The 18,865-nt window shown below is 49.6% G+C and overlaps 1 protein-coding gene across 2 annotated transcripts in view; it reads left to right on the top strand.

The window, feature by feature from the left end:
• The first annotated feature begins 499 nt into the window (after positions 1-499).
• ADAM8 (ADAM metallopeptidase domain 8) overlaps positions 500-18,865 on the top strand; it is an 87,860-nt gene continuing 69,494 nt past the window's right edge. For both annotated transcript variants that reach the window (XM_029058999.2, XM_029059001.2), the window contains exons 1-2: positions 500-1,234; positions 11,375-11,484. In XM_029058999.2, coding sequence (XP_028914832.1) covers positions 1,147-1,234; positions 11,375-11,484 — 198 coding nt within the window. In that variant the 5' untranslated portion in view covers positions 500-1,146. The remainder of the gene's footprint in view (positions 1,235-11,374; positions 11,485-18,865) is intronic.

The raw sequence follows: 18,865 nt of genomic DNA on the forward strand, positions 1-18,865 counted from the left end.
GTGGGGAGAGAAGCAGCGTGGTTTAGTGGAAAGAGCCCGGGCTTGGGAGTCAGAGGTCGTGGGTTCTAATCCCACTCCGCCACCTGTCTGCTGTGTGACCTTGGGCAAGTCACTTAACGTCTCTTTGCCTCGGTTGCCTCATCTGTAAAAATGGGGATTAAAAAATGTGAGCCCCACGGGGGACAACCCGATTACCCTGTATCTACCCCAGCTCTTAGACCCTGTATCTACCCCAGCTCTTAGAATAGTGCTCTGCACATAGTAAGCGCTTAACAAATGCCATCATTATTATTATTATTATCTTCCCTCTCGTCCGGGGGGGGGGGGGGGGTCTCCCTCCTTCCCTCCATCTCCCCGTGGGCTGTTTGGGAGGGAACCCCGAGGGCGGAGCGGCGGGGCCGGGCCAGGGGAGGGAAGGGGAGGGAAGGGAAGGGAGGGGAGGGAAGGGGAGGGACCCGAGGGATTGAGTCACCGGGGCTTGGGCTGGGCCGGGAGCGCACAGAGGACCAGCGGGGCGCAGAGCGCAGAGTGCAGAGCCCACGGCGCAGGGAGCGGCCCCGGGGCGCAGAGCGCAGAGCGCAAAGTGTAGACCCCGGGGCGGAAGCTTTAAGGCGCAAAGTGCAGACCCCAGGGCCTAAGGTTTAGGGCGCAAAGTGCAGACCCCAGGGCGCAGGGAACAGAGCGCAGATCTCAGGGCTCAAGACGCAGAGTGCAGAGCTCAGAGGTGTAGAGAGCAGACCCCAGGGCGCAGAGTCCAGGGCTCAGGGTTGAAGACTCAGAGTGCAGAGCTCAGGGTTTAGGGCGCAGAGCCCAGGGCTCAGGGGTTGAAGACTCAGAGTGCAGAGCTCAGGGTTTAGGGCGCAGAGCCCAGGGCTCAGGGGTTGAAGACTCAGAGTGCAGAGCTCAGGGTTTAGGGCGCAGAGCCCAGGGCTCAGGGGTTGAAGACTCAGAGTGCAGAGCTCAGGGTTTAGGGCGCAGAGCCCAGGGCTCAGGGGTTGAAGACTCAGAGTGCAGAGCTCAGGGTTTAGGGCGCAGAGCCCAGGGCTCAGGGTTTAGGGCGCAGAGTGCAGAACTCAGAGTGCAGAGCCCAGGGCTTAGGGCTTAGAGCGCAGAGAGCAGGTCCCGGTGCCCCAGCCCCGCGGGCCGATGTCCGGGGTGGCCCCGGGCCCGTTGCGGTGGCCCTGCCTGTGGCCTTGCCTGTGGCCCTGCCTGTGGTCCTCCTGCTGGCTCGGAGGTAGGTGGAGCGGGCCGCTCTGTCCCCAACGGCCGGGACCCTCCCTCCCAACCGCTTACTACACTGTCCGGCGCCCAGCTAGCTGTCCATGCGGCCGGGGGGCTGGCCATCCGTCCGTCCGTCCGTCCGTCCTGTGTCTGTGTGTGATGGGGGGCAGAGGGGCCCGAGGCGCAGAGATCTCTCTCTCCCTCCCCATGGCCTAGGGGACGGTCTGGGAGTCAGAAGGACCTGGGTTCGAATCCCCCCTCCGTGACCTTGGACCAAGTCACCGCCCTTCTCTGGGCCTCCGTGACCTCACCTGGAAAATGGGGATGGAGACGGGGAGCCCCGTGCGGGGCAGGGACTGGGCCCAACCTCGTGACCTTGTAATAATAATGATGGTGGCATTTGTTCAGTCAGTCGTTCAGTAGTATTTATTGAGCGCTTACTATGTGCGGAGCACTGTACTGAGCACTTGGAATGAACAATTCGGCGACAGAGACAATCCCTGCCCAACAGGCTCACAGCCTGAACCGGGGAGACAGACCGCAAAGCAAAACAGAACCAAACCGAACAAGTAGTCTGGCGCTTGTTAAGTGCTTACTATGTGCCAAGCACTGTTCTAAGCGCTGGGGAGGATACAAGGTGATCAGGTTGTGCCACGTGGGGCTCACGGTCTTAATGTCCATTTTCCAGATGAGGTCATCGAAGCCCAGAGAAGTTACGTGACTTGCCCAAAGTCACACAGCTGACGAGTGGCGGAGCGGGGATTTGAACCCATGACCTCCGACTCCCCAGCCCGTGCTCTTTCTACTGAACCCAGAGCTTGACACCTAATAAGCATGTAACAAATATCATTATTATTATTATCTCTACTCTACTTTAATAATAATGGTATTAAGCACTTACTATGTGCCAAGCACTCTTCTAAGCACTGGGGTAGATACAGGATAATCGGGTTGTCCCACGTGGGGCAAACAGTCTTCATCCCCATTTTAAGGACGAGAGAACTGAGGCCCAGAGAAGTGAAGTGACTTGCCTAAAGTCACACAGCTGATAAGTGGCAGAGCCGGGTTTTCCCAGCCATTTAGTACAGCGCATTACTCTCAGTAATAGTAATAATAACGGTATTCATTCATTCTATCGTATTTATTGAGTGCTTTCCGGGTGCAGAGCACTGTACTGAGTGCTTGGGAGAGTGCAATAGAATAGACACACTCCCTGACCATAACGAGCTTACAGTTAAGCACTTATTGTGTGCCAGGTACTGTACTAAGCGCTGGGGTGGGCCCAAGCAAATCAGGTAGGACACAGACCCTGCCCCACTTGGGGTTCACTGTCTCAATCCCCATGTTGCAGATGAGCAAATTGAGGTACAGAGAAGTGAAGTAACTTCCTCAAGGTCATATCTTGTAACTATCTCAACACTTAGAGCAGTGCTTGGCACATTGTAAGTGCTTAATACCACAATCATTATTACAACAGACAAGTGGTGGAGGCAGGATTAGAACCCACACCCTTTTGACTCTCAGGCCCGAGCTCTACTACGACGAGCCAGTAGCCATGCGACAGAGGTCGTTACTACTACTACTGCTAATAATAATGGACTTGCTGTGTTAAGCACTGTTCTAAGCGCTGGGGAAGATGCAAGATAATCGGGTTGGTCACAGTCCCCGTCACAGTCTTAGTCCCCATTTTACAGATGAGGGAACGGAGGCACGGAGAAGCGATGTGACTTAGCCAAGGTCACACGGTAGGTCCGGAGCGGGTATGGGATTAGAACCCAGGTCTCCCGGCCCCCGGTCCCATGCTTGAGGATGAAGGACCCATAAGTTTTCGGAGACGAACGGAGATCTTTTCCCTGGAAGGTTCCAATCCCTCCAAACGACTTGATTTCTTCTTCTTCTCTTCTCCTTGGGTGTGAGCGGGGGAGACAGGGAAGCAGGGAGGGAAGGAGAGGAGAAACTGGACCAGGAGGAAGAGAAAGGTGATGGATGAATCCCTTGGGTGACCTGAGGTTCTGTCCCTCCCCAGTGAGGTCTGGTTCCTAGAGCCCGGGTCTGAGAGTCAGAAGGTCATGGGTTCTAATTCCGACTCTGCCACTTTTCTGCTGTGTGACCTTGGGCAAGTCACTGCATTTCTCTGGGCCTCGTTACCTCATCTGTAAAGTGGGGATTTGAGACTGTGAGCCCCAGGTGGGACAGAGACTGTGTCCAACCTGGTTTTCTTAGATCCACCCCAGAGCTTAATACAGTGTCTGGTAAATAGTAAACGCTTAACAAATACCATGATTATTACCATTATTATTATTATTATTATCCCCCTGGCCTGTGGGAGCCGGGAGAGCGGGGAGGGTCCTGTGCTGAACACCCGGAGAGGGGGGGTTGTGAATTCAAACCCCAAGTCCACTCCCCTGGCTCTATGGCTTGAGATGGAATCACCCCGAATGGGCCTTCATCAAATACCCAGAGGAGAGTAAACAAGTGTCACTGCACACCCAGGTGAAAAAAGCAGAAATCAGAAACGGGTGGTTCCCTATGATCCGAAAAGTCATCTCAGGGCAGGGGAGACAAGGGAGGGGCGACAATGGCCCAGCCTGAGGCCAGGGATCCCCAGGGAGCCGGTCTCCAGGAGGCTCTGCTTGCCCTGACCCCATTCCCAGCCTGTAATGGATAGCAATTATCATTATTATTACTATTATTATTATTATTAGAGCATGGGCCTGCAAATCAGAAGGTCACGGGGTCTAATCCCGGCTCTACCATTTGTCTTCTGTATGACCTTAGGCAAATCACTTCACTTCTCTGGGCCTCCGTTACCTCTTCTGTAAAATTAATTTTGTTAATGAGGTGTAGATCTCCTTGATTCTATTTATCTTGATGATGTTCTCTTGTTTTTGTTTTGTTCTGTTTTGTTTTGTTGTCTGTCTCCCCGGTTTAGACTGTGAGCCCGTCACTGGGCAGGGACTGTCTCTATCTGTTGCCGAATTGTACATTCCAAGCGTGTAGTACAGTGCTCTGCACATGGTAAGCGCTCAATAAATACTATTGAATGAATGACTGCGAGTCTTTTCTGGGACGGGGACTGTGTCCAGCTTGATTTCCTTGTATTCACTCCAGCTCTTAGTACAGTGCCTGGCATATGGTAAGCGCTTAACAAAAACCACGGTTATTATTATTGGAACGAGAGAGCTCTCCTCCTTCCTCTTGCTTCTCCTTCTTCATCATCCCCTGGAGTTCCCCCCCCCCCCCCGGTAACCTTTGCGGTCTGGAGGGTGGAAAGCTTGGGTGGCTGAAAGGCGAAGTTGGTGCTCTACATTCATTCATTCAATAGTATTTATTGAGCGCTTACTATGTACCAGGCACTGTACTAAGCGCTTGGAATGTACAATTGAAGGTACATGTGAGAAGCAGCGTGGCTCAGGGGAAAGAGCCCGGGCTTGGGAGTCAGAGGTCATGGGTTCCAATCCCGGCTCTGCCACTTGTCAGCTGTGTGACTGTGGGCAAGTCACTTAACTTATCGGTGCCTCACTTACCTCATCTGTAAAATGGGGATCAAGTGTGAGCCTCACATGGGTCAACCTGATTGCCCTGTATCTACCCCAGCGCTTAGAACAGTGCTCTGCACATAGTAAGAGCTTAACAAATACCAACGTTATTAATACAATTCGGCAACAGATAGAGACAATCCCTGCCCAGTAACGGGCTCACAGTCTCTTCTGTCCCAGCTCCTGCCTGGCTGAGGGGACGGTGGGTGGCTTCGGAAGGTCACTGAGCGACCTGTGGGAAGGAGGGGGAATGGCTACGTAGGAGACTGTCAGCACCCTCTGTTGTGGCCTGAGAGTCTGGGAGCTGCCTAGACGGCCTCCCCCAGAGTGGGGTCATCCTGCGGCCCCCGGGTCCGGCCAAGATCTGTGACCCCGGAGGAGGGCGGAGGTTGGATCAGCCCCTCCGGCCTGTTCTAGCTCTGGGCTTTTCACCCTGACCGCACCTCCCACCTTCTAGCAGCTGCCCACTAGCCTGTCCTGCCCCGGACTCTCCTTCCCCTGCTCCTTCCCCTGCTTCCACCCCCGTCGGACGGGACTCTTTTTCTTTACTTTTCTGTACTAAGCGCCGGTGTAGACGAAAGCTAATCACGTTGGATACAGTCCCTGTCCCACAAGGGGCTTAATCTCACGGTGAAGCAACGTGGCTTAGTGGAACGAGCCCGGGCTTGGGAGTCAGAGGTCGTGGGCTCTAATCTCGTCTCCGCCACTTGTCAGCTGTGTGACTTGGGGCAAATCACTTCACTTCTTTGTGCCTCAGTTATCTAAATATCTAAGACTGTGAGCCCCACGGGGGACAACCTGAAAACCTTGTATCTATCCCAGCGCTTAGAACAGTGCTTGGAACAAAATAAGCGCTTAACAAATACCATAACTATTATTATTATTATCCCCATTCTACAGATGAGATAACTGAGGCACAGAAAAGAGAAGTGACTTGCCCAAGGTCACACAGGAGGAACGTGGTAGAGCCGGGATTAGAACCCAGATCTTTCTGACTCCCTGGCCTATGCCCTACCCACTAGACCATGCTGCTTTTCCTTGTGTCTCATTGCCAGGCTCTGTCCTCCAAGGGAGGTTGGAATGATGAATAATTTGCTTATATTGCACCTATCCCAGCTCTTCCGTCCTGTCCTCTTAGGAGACAATAGAATTTAGTGAGATCTGCCTATTGTGTGCAGATCACTGGGCCAAGGGCTTGGACAGTGCAATAGACTTGTCTGCTGTATGATCGCTTCTCTAGGCCTCAGTTACCTTATCTATAAAATGGGTATTAAGGCTGTGAGCCCACGTGGGACTCCCTGATTACTTTGTCTCCACCCCAGGGCTTAGAACAGTGCTTGGCGCATAAGAAGCGCTTAACAAATATTATTATAATTAGAAGACACTATCCCGATTCTTTCCCTCATGGAGCTTCCAATCTAAGAGTGAAGGGGAGAGGAAAGGCAGGGAGCTGGAGAGTGCTGTGACAGGTTGTGATATTGCACTCACTGGTAACAGCATGGCCTAGTGGCAAGAGCATGGGCTTGGAAGTCAGAGGTCATGGATTCTAATCCTCTCCGCCCCTTTTCTGCTGTGTGACCTTGAGCAAGTCACCTCAATTCTCTGAGCCTCAGTTATCTCATCTGTAAAATGAGGATTTGAGACTGTGAGCCCCCATGTGGGACAGGGACTGGGCCCGACCCTATTTGCTTGTAACCACCCCAGAGCTTAATACAGTGCTTTGCACGTAGTAAGCACTTAACAAATACTATAATAATAATTATTATTATTATTATTATTATTAACTCTGATATAGTGTACTCTCCCAAGCACTTAGTACAGTGCTCTGCTCACAGTAAGCTCTCAATATATGCGATTGATTGATCAAGCTTCATTAACATTTCCTAAAGCAAAGTAAGCCAAACTGATGCGGAGCCCTGGCATGCTCTGCTGCTCTAAGGCATCTTCCCAGCTGTAAAGCTTCTTTTTTTATGATATTTGTTGAGAGCTTTTCATGTGCCAGATACTGTACTAGGTGCTGGGGTAAATACAAGATGATCGGGTTGGACCCAATCCCTGTCCCACGTGGGGCTTATGGTCTTCAGTGGCTTAGTGGAGAGAGCACAGGCTTCGGAGTCAGAGGTCGTGGGTTCGAATGCCGCCTCTGCCACTTGTCAGCTGTGTGGATTTGGGGAAGTCACTTAACTTCTCTGTGCCTCAGTTACCTCATCTGTAAAATGGGGATGAGTCATTCATCCTGTTGTATTTATTGAGCACTTACTGTTTGCAGAGCGCTGTACTAAGTGCTTGGAAAGTACAACTCCAGGCCTGAGGGCACAGAGACCCATCTATTGATATCTGTCCTCCCCCCCACCCCGGTCTGTCACCTGGTTGTGGACAGGGATTGTTGTATTGGACTTTCCCAAGCATTTAGTACAGTGTTCTGCACACAGTAAGCGCTTCATAAATAGGACTGAAACAAGACAGACCCTGCCCCCATTTCCCCTCTATCTACTCTAGTGCTTAGAACCGTGCTTGGCACATAGTAAGCACTTACCAAATGCCATCATTATCCAGCACTTAGAACAGTGCTTGGCACATACTATAATTGTTATTATTATTTTACAGATATTTATGATATTTGTTAACGCTTTTTATGTGCCAGGTACTGTACTAGGTGCTGGGGTAAATACAAGATTATTCATTCAATAGTATTTATTGAGCGATTACTATGTGCAGAGCACTGTACTAAGCGCTTGGAATGTACAAATCGGCAACCAATAGAGACGGTCCCTGCCCTTTGACAGGCTTACAGTCTAATCGGGGAGACAGATGGACAAAACAATACGAATAGCATTAACACATGTGGAGCTAATGATAATGATAATAGTGTTAGCAACTAATGATGATAATAATAATGATAATAGAATGGTTCCTCGGGGAGATGTTGAGAAGAAGAAGGCCGGCTCGGAGCCGAGAAGACAGATGAGCCAGAAGACAGAAGAGACAGATGATCAGGTTGGGCCAAGTCCCTGTCCCACATGGGACTCAGAGTCTTCATCCCCATTTTACAGATGAGGTAACTGAGGCCCAGAGAAGTGAAGTGACTTGCCCACGGTCACCCAGCAGACAAGGGGCAGAATCGGCATTAGGATCCAATTCCTTCGGACTCTCGGGGCCGGGCTCCATCTCACTGAGGACAGGTCATCCCCGCCCCTCCCCTTTCCCAGCCCATAGCCCATTACCCTATTTATTCATTACCCTATTTATTTTGTTAATGAGATGTACATCACCCTGATTCTATTTATTTGCCATTGTTTTAATGAGATGTTCTTCCCCTTGATTCTATTTATTGCCTTTGTTCTCGTCTGTCCGTCTCCCCCGATTGGGCTTAGACTGTAAGCCCGTCAAAGGGCAGGGACTGTCTCTATCTGTAACCGATTTGCACATTCCAAGCGCTTAGTACAGTGCTCTGCACATAGTAAGCGCTCAATAAATACTATTGAATGAATGAATGTACCTAGCTGGGTAGAGTCAGAGCTGTAGGAAATGATTTTCTCTCTGCAACCACGCAAAGGAATGTGATTCACAATGTGTGTGGGGCGAGGCCCTGGGCGAAGGGCCAGCTGTCCCGGGGCCAGCTCGCTGGATACCAGGCTCACTGGGTACCAGGTTCCCCGGGCAGGGGCCTTGGGGCAGGGAAGCAGCTGCGAGGATGCCGGGCAGGGTCATCTGGGTTGGTCGGGGGCGGAGGGCATCTCTCAGCATGGAAGGAACTCTGGGTCCAGGGGAGGGGGGCGGGAAAGGGTTGTGGGCAAGGATGTTGGCAAGTAGCCTTCCTCCTGCCCGCTCTGCTCATGTTACTCAGAGGGAAGGGGGTTTTGAGCAGTAGTAATAATAATAATAATGTTGGTATTTGTTAAGCACTTACTGTGTGCAGAGTACTGTTCTAAGCGCTGGGGTAGATATAGGGTAATCAGGTTGTCCCTCGTAAGGCTCACAGTCTTAATCCCCATTTTACAGATGAGGGAACTGAGGCACAGAGAAGTTAAGTGACCTTCCCACAGTTACACATCTGACAGGTGGCAGAGCCGGAATTCAAACCCATGACCTCTGACTCCCAAGCCCGTGCTCTCTCCACTGAACCACACATCCAGAGATGTGTGTGGAGAGGGACAGGGACCCAGAAATGCAGACACTGACCACCCTGAGATGGTGGTCATTCATTCATTCATTCATTCATTCAATCATGTTGCCTGTTTAGTTGTTTTGTTGTCTGTGTCACCCCCTCTAGACTGTAAGCCCATTGTGGGCAGGGCTTGTCTCTCTTCATTGCTATATTGTACTTTCCAACTGCTTAGGACAGAGCTCTGCCCACAGTAAATGCTCAATTAATGTGATTGAATAAATGAATGAGTGCAGAGCACTGTCCTAAGCGCTTAAGAGAGTACATATAAAAATAAACGAGTACATTCCTTGCCCACACAGTCTCGAATGGGGGGACACAGACACGAATAGAAATAAATGAGTGTCAGGTATGGACAAAAGTGCCGTGGGGCTGGGAAGGGAGATGAACAAAGGGAGCAAGTCAGGGTGACGCAGAAGGGAGTGGGAGAAGAGGTCAGTCAGTCAAATATATTTATTGAGCACCTACTGTTTGCAGAGCACTGTCCTAAGTGCTTGGGAGAGGGCAGTACAGTCCTTCACCAGGGCTCCTAGCAGTGGGCCAGGAAGAATGCCAGGCTGTGATGATGATGATGAGGATGATGGCATTTGTTAAGTGCTTACTAGGTGCAAAGCACTGTTCTAAGTACTGGAGAGGATACAAGGTGATCAGCCTGTCCCACATGGGGCTCACAATCTTAATCCCCATTTTACAGATGAGGTAACTGAGGCTCAGAGAGTGAAGTGACTTTCCCAGAGTCACACAGCTGACAAGTGGCTGAGCTGGGATTTGAACCCATGACCTCCGACTCCCAAGCCCGTGCTCTTTAATGCTGTGGATTCCATGCTGCAGAGCCAGGACCGGCCTGGACTGGACAAGCCATGGGGTCCCTTCAGGGCAGCCGCTGTCAGCCAGCTCCTGTCGGGCCTATCTTGCTTTTAGGTTGGGAGATGGGGGGACCCAGGCTGGGCCAGCCAGTGGCAGGGGGGTCTGGGCTGAGGTCACAGGGGTGGAGAATGGGGTCGGCAGAGCCACAGGGGCAGGGACAGCATCTGAGCGTGTGGTTGCTCTCATCGGAGCGCTTGCAGGAAGCAATGTGGCCTAGTGGCAAGAGCACGGGCTTGGGAGCCAGAGGACCTGGGTTCTAATCCTGCCTCCGTCGCTTGTCTGCTGGGTGACCTTGGGCAAGTCACTTTGCTTTCCTGTGCCTCAGTTCCCTCATCTGAAAAATGGGAATTATGACTATGAGCCCCAAGTGGGACAGGGACTGTGTCCACCCTGACTACCTTATATCTACCTCAATGCTTAGAACAGTGCTTGGCACAGAGTAAGCATTTAACAAATATTATTATTATTTTTATTGCCTCGGCCTCCTAAGGCCCAGAGCTGGCTCTGTGATATGAAACCTGAAACCTGATTTGCTTGTATCCACCCCAGTGCTTAGTACAGAGCCTGGCACACAGTAAACACATAACAAATATCATTATGATTATTATTGTATGACAGATTCATTCCATGCCCACAGCGAGCTGACAGTCAAGAGGTGGAGATGGACATTAATAGAAATAAATAAAATTACAGATGTGGATATAAGCTCTGTGGGGCCAGGACCCTCTCCCGTCCCATCCCCTCAGCACTGTACTCGTCCGCTCAACTGTATATATCTTCATTACCCTATTTATTTTGTTAATGAGATGTACATCACCTTGATTCTATTTATTTGCTATTGTTTTAATGAGATGTTCTTCCCCTCGATTCTATTTATTGCCATTGTTCTTGTCTGTCCGTCTCCCCCGATTAGACTGTAAGCCCGTCAAAGGGCAGGGACTGTCTCTATCTGTTACCGATTTGTACATTCCAAGCGCTTAGTACAGTGCTCTGCACATAGTAAGCGCTCAATATATACTATTGAATGAATGAATGAATGAATGAATGAATAAAGGGAGCAAGTCAAGGTGACGCACAAGTGGGTGGGAGAAGAGGAAAGGAGGGCTTAGTCAGGGAAGGCCTCTTGGTGGAAATGTGTCTTCAATAAGGTTTTGAAGAAGGAGAGAGTAATTTCCCATCAGATATGAAGAGGGAGGGCGTTCCAGGCCAGAGGCAGAACTTGGGCCAGAGGTCGGCAGTAAGATAGATGAGATTGAGGTAGAGAGAGAAAGTTGGCAAAGTGTGCAGGCACCGGCTGAGACCCTCTGGCGTAGGGGCCACGTGGCCCCCGGACAGGCTGCCGTGCCAGGGGGCCATCTGCCAACGTGAGGAAGGGGAGGTGATGCACGGCGGAAGTTGGCAAGGGGAAGACTTGCCGAGTGGCTGCCTGCCTGGCAACGTCAGTGATGAAGGAGGGGTCGAAGAGGGGCTCATTCAGCAGCTGATTTCCTACAATGGACACTGGTTCCCCTCCCTCCCCCACCAGCCCTTCCCTGCTTCCCATCCCTGATCGATGTCCTGACCAGCTTTCTTCTCTCTCCAGCGAGCATGGCTCATTCCTCTCGCCTCCTACCTCACGTGGACCAGTACGAGGTGGTGTTACCCCATCGACTGCCTCCCTTCCGGGCCAGGAGAGATCTCGCCTTGAAATCTGTAAGACTTGGCCACTGAAGTTCTCTGAAACAGTCCTCCTTCTCCCACAGTAGTCAGTCAATAAATCAGCTCTGTGCTAAGTGCTTGGGGGCAGGATCTCTGCCCTAAAGAAGTTTACAATCTAACAAAATAATAATAATATTCATTAAGCAGACACCATGCTCCAAAGCACTAATAAATACAAGATAGATTGGACACAGACCTTGTTCCAAGCAAAGAGGTAGGGAGAGCAGGTATCTTATCTAAATGGGAGGAAGCTGACTAATAATAATATTTGTGGTATTTGTTAAGCACTTATTATGTGCCAGGCCCTGTTCAAAGTGCTGGGGTTGATACAAGCAAGTAGGGCTGGGCACAGTCCCTGTCCCACTTGGGGCTCATTGTCTCCATCCCCATTTTATAGATGAGGTAACTGAGGCCCAGAGAAGTAAAGTGCCTTGCCCAGGGTCACACAGCAGACAAGTCACAGAGCTGGGATTAAAACCCAGGACCTTCTCACTCCCAGGCCTGGGCTCTCTCCACTACGCCACAGAGGGCTAATGACTTGCCCAAGGCCACTCAGGTGGAGTTGGAACTAGAACCTAGGTCTTCTGACTCCCAGGCCCGGGCTCTTTCCATCAGGTCAGGGGGACTTCCTGGGCAGAACTGGGGATGACTTGATTTCCCTGGATCTTATTTTCAGGCACATCCACTCGAGCTTGGTCAAAGAGGAGCCGATGAATGGTAGCCTTGTGACAATGGATTTGTGGTGGTCAAGGGGTCACAGGTGGACTCACGAGAGCCCCACCAGAGCTAAGCTCTGGTCATTCACCCAGATTGGGGGCTACTCCTTTATGGAATTGATTTTGCCCCCAGCCACCAAGAACTGGGGACCTCTTTCCGGGTGCGCCGGGCCGGGCCGGGCTGAGCCGGGCCAAGACAGGCCAGGGCCACCGTGGAGTCGACTTGGGCTGAGGCTCCGGGGCCAGGAAGCCAGTGGCCACCGCTGTTGAGGAACAGGGCTCCGGGGATAGGGAGTAGGGGAGCTCTGCCTGCCTTTCCCTCATGTTTAAGAAAACCCTACATCCATGCCTCCATTGTTCCTTGCCGTGAAATGAAGCAGACTTGGGCTCTCCCGTTGCAGGCATGTGCTTCATCAGTCTGGTCAATCTTTAAACCAAAGGGGCCGTCATTCTGGGGGGATCTCTCTGAGGATCTGTGCTGACACTTTCCTAAGACAGTGGGCTGTTTATCCATTTTATCTGCTCCTCCTTTTTATCCGTTTTCTCCTCCTGCTCCTTCTCTCTCCTCTTCCTCCTTCCTCCTCCTCTTCCCCCTCCCTTTCCCCTCTTCCTCTTTCTCCTCCTCCTCTTCCCCCTCCCTTTCCCCCTCCTCTTCCTTCTCTAGCCTCCTCTCCACCCTCCTTTCCCCCTCCATCCTTCTCCTTTTCCCCTTTCTCTTACACTGTCCCGGAACCTCCTCCCACTCCTCTTCCCCCACCTTCCTTTCCTCTGCCCACCATTAGATCACTTTTCTGCTAATCAGAGAGTAGGTGGGTGATGGCAAGGAAATGAAACTCAAAGCAGCCCAGATGTGTGCTTGGTTACCAACGGTGCTGCTTGAGGAAGGAAGGAAGCAGCAAAGATGAATTGATTTTTATCTGCTCCAGGAAGCCTTCCCTGGTTCTAATCTCTAGCCCTTCTGTGTCACAGTGACCTCAGGGAAACACAGGGAGAGGAGGAAATGAGGGCTTAGTCGGGGAAGGCCTCTTGGAGGAGATGTGCTTCTAATAAGGCGCTGAAGAGTACGAAGCGGGTGGCAGTTCCAGGAAAGAGGCAGTATGTGGGCGAGGGCTCTGTGGTGAGGCCGATGAGATCGAGGTTTAGGGAAGTAAGCAGGCTGGGTTGCAGTTCGAAAGAGATGAGGTAAAGTATAGGTGGGAGAGCGGACTGAGGGCTTTAAAGCCTTTGGTGACGAGTTTCTGTTGGACACAGAGGTGGTTGGACAGCCACTGGAGGTTCTTGAGTAGCGGGGAAACCTGGACTGAATCACTCTGCAGAAAAATGATCTGGGCAGCAGGGTGAAGTGTGGACTGGAGTGGGATGAGACAGGAGGCAGGGAGGTCAGGAAGGAGGTTGAGGCAGTAATCAAAGCGGGATAAAGATGAGTGCTTTATAACGTGGTTATTGTTTAAAGTGGAGAGGAAAGGGCGGACTTTAGTGACGTTGCAAAAGTTGAATGGGCAGGATTTGGTGACAGGTTGACTATCATCAGTGGTATTTCTTGAGTGCTTACTGCGTGCAGAACCCTATACTACAGACTAGGAAGAGTATAATACGACATAGTTGGTAGACATGTTCCCTGTCCACAGTAAGCTTACAGTCTAGTGGGGAAGACAAACTTTTTAAATGATTTTCGTTAAACGCTTACTATAAATCAAGCATTGTTCTAAGCACTGGGGTAGATACAAGTTAATTATCATCATCATGAGGGGTATTTAGTGAGCGCTTACTATGTACAGAGTACTGTACTAAGCACTTGGGAGAGTGCAATACAACAACAAAAAGACACATTCCCTGCCCACAAGGAGCTTACAGTCTAGAGGTGGAGGCAGACATTAATATAAATAATTTATAGTCTATAATCAAGTCCAACACAGTCCCTGTCCCACATGGGGTTCACAGCCTGAGTAAGAGGGAGAACAGCTATCGAATTCCCATTTTGCAGATGAAGGAACTGAGGCACAGAGCAGTGATTAAGATTGTGAGCCTCAGGTGGGACAGGGACTGTGTCCAAACTGATCAAGTTGTATCTACCCCAGCTCTTAGAAGAGTGTTATACACATAAAAAGCACTTAACAAATGCCATCATTATTTTTAAGTGGTTCACTTGTGATCACACAGAGCCGGAAAATGATGGACCTAGGATAGAATTCAGGACCTTTCCTAAGGTTCAGTGTGGCCTAGTGGATAGAGCATGAGCCTGGGAGGCAGAAGGTCAAGGGTTCTAATCCTGCTTGTCTGCTGTGAGACCTTGGGCAAGTCACTTCACTTCTCTGGGCCTCAGCTATCTCATCTGTAAAATGGGGGTTGAGACTATGAGCCCAACATGGGACAGGGACTGTGTCCAACTCGATTTGCTTGCACTCACCCCAGCGCTTAGTACAGTGCCTAAAAAAAATCATCATCACCATTGTCATCATCAACTGGAAGCAAAAATAGCATCAACTCCTAACCTGTTAGACTGTGAGCCACATGTGGGACAGGGATTTTGTCTGATCTTTTTATATGCTATCTACCCAGTGCTTAGTACAATGCTTGACACATAATCAGTGCTCAACAAATACTGTGATTGTTACTACTATTATGATGAGATAATATTCTATCCTATATAATTACTATGTAGTGTTATACAGTGATTGTAATAATAAAAAGGGGAAGAGATGTGTGGCAGGATTCCCTTGGAGAAATCCAATTCATACAGGGAATATGTGGGATTTATACCCTTTAAGCATTTTATATTCATCCCATCTCACCTCACCCTCAGCCCCACAAGCAGGGACTGTCTCTATCTGTTGCCGACTTGTTCATTCCAAGCGCTTAGTACAGTGCTCTGCACATAGTAAGCGCTCAATAAATACTATTGAATGAAAAGCACTTATGTACTTATCTGGAATTGCTTTCAGTATCGATCTCCCCTCTAGACTGTAAGCTCTTCATAGGCAGGGACCATGCCTACCATCTTTGTTTTCCTGTATTTTCCCAGGTGCTTAGAGTACGGTGCTCTGCACCCCGTAAGGGCTCAATAATAATAATAATAATAATAATGTTGGTATTTGTTAAGCGCTTACTATGTGCCGAGCACTGTTCTAAGCGCTGGGGTAGACATAGGGGAATCAGGTTGTCCCACGTGGGGCTCACAGTCTTAATCCCCATTTTACAGATGAGGGAACTGAGGCACAGAGAAGTTAAGTGACTTGCCCACAGTCACACAGCCGACAAGTGGCAGAGCTGGAATTCGAACTCAATACATATGATTAATTGATTGATTGGTGAGGCCGATCAAGTGAGGGGAAGGAGACTGTGACTTTGAGCTCAGTCTCACTAGACTCATACCCTCTAGAATGTGCGCTTGTAGTGGGCAGGGATTGTCTCTCTTTATTGCTGCACTGTACTTTCCAAGCCCTTAGTACGGTACCCTGCACACAGTAAGCACTCAATAAATACGATCGAATGAATGAATGAGAGGGGATCCATAGTCTACTTGTCCACTGAGGTCTTTGGGCAGATGCGAAAGTGTTTGAAGAGTCCACCCTCGCCTCCCCCACCACCCTCAAATTCTTTTCTGGTTTCATTCAGTCATGATACATATGTAATCATGTATTCCCCACCTCTATGGGGATCCTTAAGGCCTTGACTACACCCTTACAGTGGGGCAGTGCCGCCAGCTGGGCAACTCCCTGGGCAAAGTCCTGAGCCAAGAGTTCCCCGTCCCCCCATACCAGAGCCTCGCTGACCATCTGGCTCAGCCTCTGCCCTTTGGATAGAAGCTAGAACTCTCATGGAGCTTGACCCCTGAGTCTCAGAAAGTCATCTAGATGCTGCTGCTGCTTTTGTTGCTTTAGCTGCAGGGCACCAAATCAGCGCTCTGATGCCTAGATGCTGATGCTATGCTGCATTAATAATCCTAACAATAATTAGGGTATTTCGTAAGCTCCTATTAGGTGCCAGGCATTGTACTGAGTGCTGGGCTGGATCCAAGCAAATCGGGTTGGATCCAGTCCCTCTACCACATGGGGCTTCCAGTCTCAATCTCTATTTTAGAGATGAGGGAACTGAGGCCCAGAGAAGTGAAGCGACTTGCCCAAGGTCACACAGCAGACAGTTGGTGGAGCCCGGATTAGAACCCATGACTTTCTGATTCCCAGGACCCTGGTCTTTCCACTACATCATTCTGCTTCTCCCTTCCAATATGCATCATCATCATCATAATCATGCCCACTAAGCACTTACTATGTGCCAAGCACTGTTCTAAATGCTGGGACAGATACAAGTTATTGTTATTATTATTAATAATAGTAATCATTCATTCAATCGGTATTTATTGAGAGCTTACTGTGTGCAAAGGACTGTACTAAGCACTAGGGAAAATACAAAAAAATAACAGACACATTCCCTACCCACAACAAGCTCACATTCTATGGGGGGAGGCAGACATTAATATAAATAAATAAATAAATCACAGATACGTACATATGATATTTGTTAAGTGCTTACTGTGTGCCAGGCTCTTTCCACTAGGCCATGCTGTAAGCTCCATGTGTCTACCAACTCATTTGTAGTATCTCTCCTAAATTCTTAGTACAGTGTTCTGCACACAGTAAATGCTCAATAAATACCATTGATGGTGAAGATGATGATGATGATGATGATAACGGAGGGGACCGGATTTAGGAAGGTTCTAGCTTCCTGATGTTGTCGTCTGGGATTTTTTCCCTTGTTGTCCCAGATCTGGGTTTTAATCTCAGGTCATAAATTCTATCCCATCGCTGCAATTTGTCAACTGTGTAACTTTGGTCAAGTCACTTAACTTCTCTGTGCCTCAGTCACCTCGTCTGTAAAATGGGGATTAAGATTGTGAGCCCCAAGTGGGGTGATGTGATAAACTTGTATCTACACCAGTGCTCAGAACAGTGCTTGGCACATAGTAAGTACTTAGCAAATACCATAATTGTTTTCTGAGGGGGTGGGGGAGGGTCCTAGTGGCCGCTGTCCTGGTGCCACTGCCGGAAGTCCCACGTGGTGCTCCCTCAATCAGTCAGTAATATTTATTGAGCAGTTATTGTGTGCAGAGCAATGTACTAAGCGCTTGGGAGAGTACAGTAGAACAGGAAACAGGCACATTCGCTGCCCATAGTAAGCTTACAGTCTAGAGGAGGGAGTTTTGGCATGGCATAGTGGCTAGAGCACGGGCCCGGGAATCAGAAGGTCATGGGTTCTAATCCCATCTCAGCCATTTGTCTGCTCTGTGACCTTGGGCAAGTCACTTTGCTGTTCTGGACCTCAGTTACCTCATCTTTAAAAAGGGGAATAAGATTGTGAGCCCCATGTGGGACAGGAACTGTGTCCAACTCAATTTTCTTGTATCCAACCCAGCGCTTAATACAGTGCCTGGTGCTTAACAAATACAGTCACTATCATCATCGATTGCCTATGCACTCCCTCTTTTCCTACACAGTACTCTCTCCCATACAGTGGTCTCTTCTAGTCTGCACTATGCTCCCTCCTCATCCACACAGTGCTCTTTCTTTCCATATTGTGCTTCCTCCCTTCTCATACTGTGCTCTGTTTTCTCCTTACTTACATTGTTTCCTCTTTTCCTATACGGAGCTTCCTCCTTTCCCACATAGTACTCTCTTCCTTCCCATCCTGTGCTCCCTCCTTTTCCAAAATGTTTGCTCCCTTCCCATGCCATACTCCCTCCTTGTAATAACTGGCATTTATTGAGCATTTACTGTGTGTAGAGCACTGTACTAAGCACTTGGGAGGGTACAATATAGCAGAGTTGGTAGGCACGAGCCTTACCCACAACAGACATACAGTCTGTCCGTCCATCAATCAGTCAATGGTATTTATTGAGCACTTACTGGGTGCAGAGCACTGTACTTAGCGCTTGGGAAAGTACAGTACAACAGAGTTGGTAGACATGTTCTCCCCCGACAAGGAGCTTGCAGTCTAGAGTGGGGAAACAAGACATTAAAATAAATTACGGCGATGTACATAAGTGCTGTGGGGCTGAGGAAGGGGGTGCTTCGAAAGGACAGATCCAAATGCATAAAAAATAATAATGATGGTACTGGTTAAGCTCATCCTATGTGACAAGCACAGTGCAGAAAGGAGAGGGATTAGGGGAAATGGGGGCTAAATCGAGGAAGGCCTCTTGGAGGAGATGTAATTCGGATAAGGCTTTGAGGGTGGGGAGGGTGTTAATCTGTCATTCATGAAGGGGCAGAGAGTTTCAGGGGCAGAGAGTTTCAGACCAGAGGCAAGAAGTGGGAGAGGGGTCATTGATGAGATAAACGAGATTAAGGTAGAGGGAGTAGTTTGGCCTTAGCGGAGATAAGTGTGCAGGCAGCATTGTAGGAAGAAATCAGGGAGGCCAGATAGAAAGAGGCAAGGGGATTGACTGCTTTAAAGCCGATGGCAAGGAGTTTTTGTTTGAGGTGGAGGTAGATGGGCAGCCAGTGGAAATTCTTGAGGAATGGGGGGAACATGGACTGAACATTTTTGTAGAAAAATGATCCGAGCAGCAGAGCTAAGTATGGACTGGAGTAAGGAGAGACAGGGATGTTAGCCAGGAGGCTCAGGCAGTCATCAAGGCGAGATATGATAAGTGGTGGGAT

Source organism: Ornithorhynchus anatinus, chromosome 3 (assembly GCF_004115215.2).
Source record: "Ornithorhynchus anatinus isolate Pmale09 chromosome 3, mOrnAna1.pri.v4, whole genome shotgun sequence".
Lineage (NCBI taxonomy): Eukaryota > Metazoa > Chordata > Mammalia > Monotremata > Ornithorhynchidae > Ornithorhynchus > Ornithorhynchus anatinus.